General features: G+C 48.6%; 1 protein-coding gene across 1 annotated transcript; it reads right to left on the reverse strand.

Annotated features, from left to right (window-relative positions):
• Window positions 1-1,782: 1,782 nt before the first annotated feature.
• On the reverse strand, window positions 1,783-4,665 carry LOC125548211 (uncharacterized). Its single transcript, XM_048711876.2, has 3 exons — window positions 3,344-4,665; window positions 2,216-2,366; window positions 1,783-2,106 (listed from the first exon to the last, which is right to left on the reverse strand). Exons 1-2 carry the CDS (start codon window positions 4,497-4,499, stop codon window positions 2,263-2,265), a joined length of 1,260 nt encoding a protein of 419 aa, XP_048567833.2. The 5' UTR covers window positions 4,500-4,665; the 3' UTR covers window positions 1,783-2,106; window positions 2,216-2,262.
• Window positions 4,666-4,911: the final 246 nt, after the last annotated feature.

Genomic DNA, 4,911 nt, shown 5'->3' on the forward strand with positions numbered 1-4,911 from the left:
GGCGTCTTTGCTGGCAGTCCGTTGCGGCTACGTGTTGGTTGGCAAGCGCTCGTGTGGGGCTTCGTTCGAGTGTGCTCCGTTTGTACAACACAGAAAGGGACCAGTGGCAGTCTGGGTCGTCTTCTCCTCCGCAGCCGACTGGTGGCGTGGGGGTTGTTGGCTCGGACCGAATATAGGTGGTTTGGCTGTGCTGGTCTTGTTGCGTCAGGTTGCCGATCTTCTTGTTGTTGGCCTCCTCGTTCTGGCCGCTGACGAGTTCCAGTCTTCTTGCTGTTGATCTCCGACGTTTGGCGCATGGCGCCACTGGATATCTAGAGCCGAATAGATACGGTCGTGCACGTTCTTGTCCTGAGCCAGAGAGGCTTCATTTGGGTGTGGTGCGAAGCTTCACCTTATTGTCGGTGCCATGAGACATGTCTTAATATAGATTTCCATGAAACTTACCGAGGTGGAGAAAGTCATGGTGGCTGCGATCGATGATTAGTAATGGCGGAGAGGGTGCTGGTTGCGATGAAGACTATGCGGCACAGGTTCTCCCTGTGTGTCGGGTGTTTGGCGACTTGCAGCGGCAACCTTGGCAAGCGGGGGTGGCAGCACAGGTGGACTGCATTCTAGGTGGTGCTCCTCGAGTACCGAGTCATGATTTTCAGGGTAAAAACCCAAGGTCTGATCTACACTGGTTGTACCTGGCAATGGCCTTGCTGAAGGCATTGTTTTGGAAACTCGGAATCTTCAGGGTGAAAACCTAAGATCTTCTATCGGGCGACATCATTTGTGCATTGTTTTCTTCTTGGAGATGTTGCTTTTGGAAAACCTCTTGTAGTTTGGGTCTTGTCTTCAGTAGTGGTTAGAGTGCTGCTGTTGCGAGTGGTTCATGATCGTGACGGGTCTTGTTCTCTTTTTATCTCTTTTATTTTTTTCTTGGTTGTGTGCATCTCTGATGTCTTTGGACATCTTGTTGGTGCAGAGCCTGAGTGTAATTGGTATATTCGCGATATTAATATATACCCTTTAACGAATAAAATATACATAATTGAATATAATAAAGTCATATGCATTTTTATTTTTTGTTCTCATTTTATCAATCCAAATTTGCGTCGACCAATTCCCGCAACAATGCGTGGGGTATTATTTAGTTTTATTAAAAAACAGTCTGAAATAGCGAAGTCCAGCTAAAATACCTTAACTGAAAGAAAACGCTGGCAAAACGCACCGAGCCATAATGGGCCGCAGTCCAACGAGCGTTTGCTCACTATCCCGCGTGGGACAGGAGTTCCCGCCATCCCCTCGAAAAAGGTTCCCGCCAAGGCGCATGTTCCTCTCTTTCGTCTTTTGTCTCCCTCCAAAACAAATTCTGAAGCGCAAACTCTCCAGGACAACACACGAAAAAGAAAAAAGTCTCCAGGAAAATAGACAGTTCGTCAGAGTGCAAAGCCTCCATGGGGAAGATCAGATCAGCCAATCGACCAAAGACAACGTTTGATGGTCGAAAGTCTAAAAATGAGAGCTCTGCTTCCCAACAGAACAGCTACGATGCATCCACGACGTGCGCACGAGGATTATTGAAACATCAGAGTCATTAAAGTAACAGTGAAAGAACTACTTTCCGGCGCCGTGGACAACCTGCATGCCTATGTTGCATTCCCTTCCTCGGGTAATAAAGCTCGATGCCAAGCAACAAGCTCTCCCTGTTGTCCTCCGGTAACAGAAAAAAAAATCAAGAGCAACAAGTAGCATCAGGCCAGGGCTCAACTCAACGATCAAACTATAATGCAGGGGAAATGAAGAAGCAATAATTCACCAAAGAGATTCATATCACCCCAGCAGATTCAAGTGATCACTTAAAAGTCTGGAAGCATCACTGTCAACCAAGACAAAACTACTCTGAGAATCAGCGTTCCGTTCAAGGAGGAATAGAAACTATGCGACATTGCAACGATACTGTTTCAACATGCTATCACTGTCTGACAGGACAAAGCAAAACGACAGCAACATAGTTTGATTTTGAGTGCAGAACTCCACGATTGCCAGAACACGCATGCCACCAGAACAGACCGTATCATCCGCTGAAACCACTCCGCAACCTGTATTAAGTACTAAATCCACCTGCATCAAAGGAAATTTGAGCATAACAAAAATCAGTACACTAAAGTTGCGTGAGGTTGGAAGCTAGAGCAACAAATCGTAACAGATCAATATGAGAAATCGATCTCACCTAGGAGACAGTTAGCCATAACACTTGCTGCTTCATGTTCCTCCAATTCATCCTATAAATGTCTGCCCGGTAAGTCCCTCCAGTGGGTAACCCCCAGGTGGTGCATTGTCTTTTGCTCTCCGGATTGGACCATTAGACAAATTAACTATCCCTTTAAAAGTTGACAGACAAGAATATTAGTCAAAACATACAAGCCATCGAGATATCTATATATTGCAGATCAATCATATGAGGAAATTCTGATGGCACTAACTAACTGAGATATCTGTTGTAGATCAATCATAGTATCTTGCTAGCAACGGGAAGTAAATGCAAACAGAACATAGTTATACGTGGGAAAAAGTAATTGACTGTCTAGTTCCGACGCTACTTGATACAACTAAGATCTTACATACATGTAACAATTAAGCACCTCCCAGCGAAAAATACAATTAAGCACCGCAATTACATGCATTTTACTAGTTATCAGTCCTATCCTTTGTTAAGCATCATCATCAGACTATGCACATGCTAGTTATTATCATCAAAGCACACAATATCGTACAAAACATACAACCAACCGACGTAATATTCCCAACATGTGCATCATTTTGTGACCTCGAGCCAAGATAACTGTAGCCTCTAAGGCCTTGCTGAAGCATAACAAGATAGAGATTTCAGATCTATAATCATTAACCACAAGCCCTCATTTCTTACTAGTGCATGAACTATCAACTATGTCAGTTATAAAGTCCCTTTTCAAAAAAAAGTCAGTTATAAAGTGAATATCCAGTAGCTAACCTATAAGAGGCTAAGAGAAATCCGTGCATTTAGCTACTTAACATGCTTGTGCAGACATATGCAAATGGAATTCAATTAGTTAGTCGCCTAATCTTGTAAGCTGCTAATGCATCACACTAATAAATAAGATCACATTGCTAAGGCTCACGAAATTTCTTGACTGAATTTGTTTGCCTGATAAAATGAGATGAGGGTACCACAAAATGATCTCCAGATGCAAGACAGCAGCATAATTTCAATAAGAGCAATGCTCCTGAAGCAGCATGTACATTATCCAAATAGCAAGTAAACACTAGCAGTACAAGCTACGGGCGAACACCTAACCCGAGGAATGTGATGAGGATTTACCTGAGAAGAGTGACTGCGGAAGCTTCCAAGGGCGAACAAATCTGGAAGAGTGGTAATCAGCCGGCGGGTTGTCCATCATGAAGTACTGTACATCCATAAACTTGCCGGTGCTCATGTCAACATGGAATAGTCGAGACTCCTGAAAGAAGTATGCCATGGTGGCATGCTCAGGGTGGATAAATGCGACAGCGGGACAGTCATTAGGCAGGCCCATGGCCTTGAAACCATCCTCGTCCCAGAGGTTCTCGAGGTCAAGCTGATGATCAAGAGTCCAGTCCCCTGTGCCCATATCAACAAGTGTCCACAACCTAATCCTCTCATAATTTGAGATCTCAAGGAATCGGACCACCCCTTCGCTCACACCAAGGCATCGCTCTCTTGCTAGACCATTGTTGCCTGGACTCTGGCATTCATCAGGGAGCGGCACATACCGCAGTTCCGGCCGGCGTTGCAGGAGGAGGCCGTTGGTGTCGAGGGCGAGGATGCCGCATGCCAGATCAACCCAAAGCATGAGATCCATGTACTTGATGACGCCGTCCCCTCCCCTCCACTCCCGCTGGCCTGGTGCGCCTGGAGGGCAGTAGAGATCCTGGACGGTCCAACGGCCGTGGTCGGAGATGTAGCAGAGGAGGGTGGCCTGGTTGGTGCCGAGCAAATGCTCTAGGTGCAGGATGATAGAGTTCGTCGCACTGGTGGCGAGGAGGCCGACCCTGCCTGGGTCTGGGCGGAAGATGGGGCGCTCGGGGTCCGGGAGGCGGGTGGCCGAGCGGGTGTTGAGGTCGCAGAGGAACAACGCTCTGGGGAAGCCCTTGTGGTCGAGCCGCGCATCCGGACCGGTGTCGAAATCGTCGACGAAGACCGGCGGCGCCGGCTGAGCCTGCGTGCCGTGGGTGGCGTAGAGCACGAAGCGACCGAAATCCCCGACCGACGAGACGTACGGGTGGTTGTAGATGTCCTTGGGGTCGGGCGCGACGCGGCGGGGCACGGTAAGGCGGAAGGGGCGAGGCGGGCGCTCGCGCTCGACGGAGAGATCGGTGCCCGGCGGGAGCACCGTGTCGGAGACCACGTGCGGCATGCACACGAGGAGTACCCACTGCCCCTCCTCCGTGGTCCAGTCCGACGAGGCAGGCGCCGTCGCCTGCGCCGCCGCGGACATGGCGGAAGTGGCGGCGGAGAGACGGGAGGGGAAAAGTGATTGGGTTGGCTGGCTGGCTGGCTGGCTTGCGGGAGAAGATGGTGAGGGCGTCGCGTAGGCGTACCACTGTAGCCACGGCGCTTTTCTTCAGCGGAACACCTCCTCTATGCTGTTCTCGAAGGGAGACGGGTGAGAATGTATCACCCCGTGGGGCCCAGCTGTGGCAACGGGGAGGGGTGAGGCGGTTGTTGTAGAGCGGATGTAGGTCATGGTCACTTCATATTTTTTTTACAATCCTATTTAGTTAAGATTTAATTAGTTAGGATTGTAAAAAACATATAGAGTGGTGATTCTGAGAAAAGTTGAGGAGGGGGCGATTCTGATAGAATCGCCTAAAAGAACTGGTAAGAGCATTCCAATAGGCGCGGGTTCA

This window comes from Triticum urartu, chromosome 3A, assembly GCF_056163025.1.
Source record: "Triticum urartu cultivar PI428250 chromosome 3A, HENAU_Tu73, whole genome shotgun sequence".
NCBI lineage: Eukaryota > Viridiplantae > Streptophyta > Magnoliopsida > Poales > Poaceae > Triticum > Triticum urartu.

What these genes read in the sequence shown, in the direction of transcription:
- LOC125548211 (XM_048711876.2), bottom strand. Translation starts at nt 4,499, where the DNA reads ATGTCCGCGGCGGCGCAGGCGACGGCGCCTGCCTCGTCGGACTGGACC. An exon ending in TCCGCAGTCACTCTTCTCAG is followed by an intron (nt 2,367 to 3,343) that starts GTAAATCCTCAT and finishes CAACTTTTAAAG; the next exon opens with GGATAGTTAATTTGTCTAAT.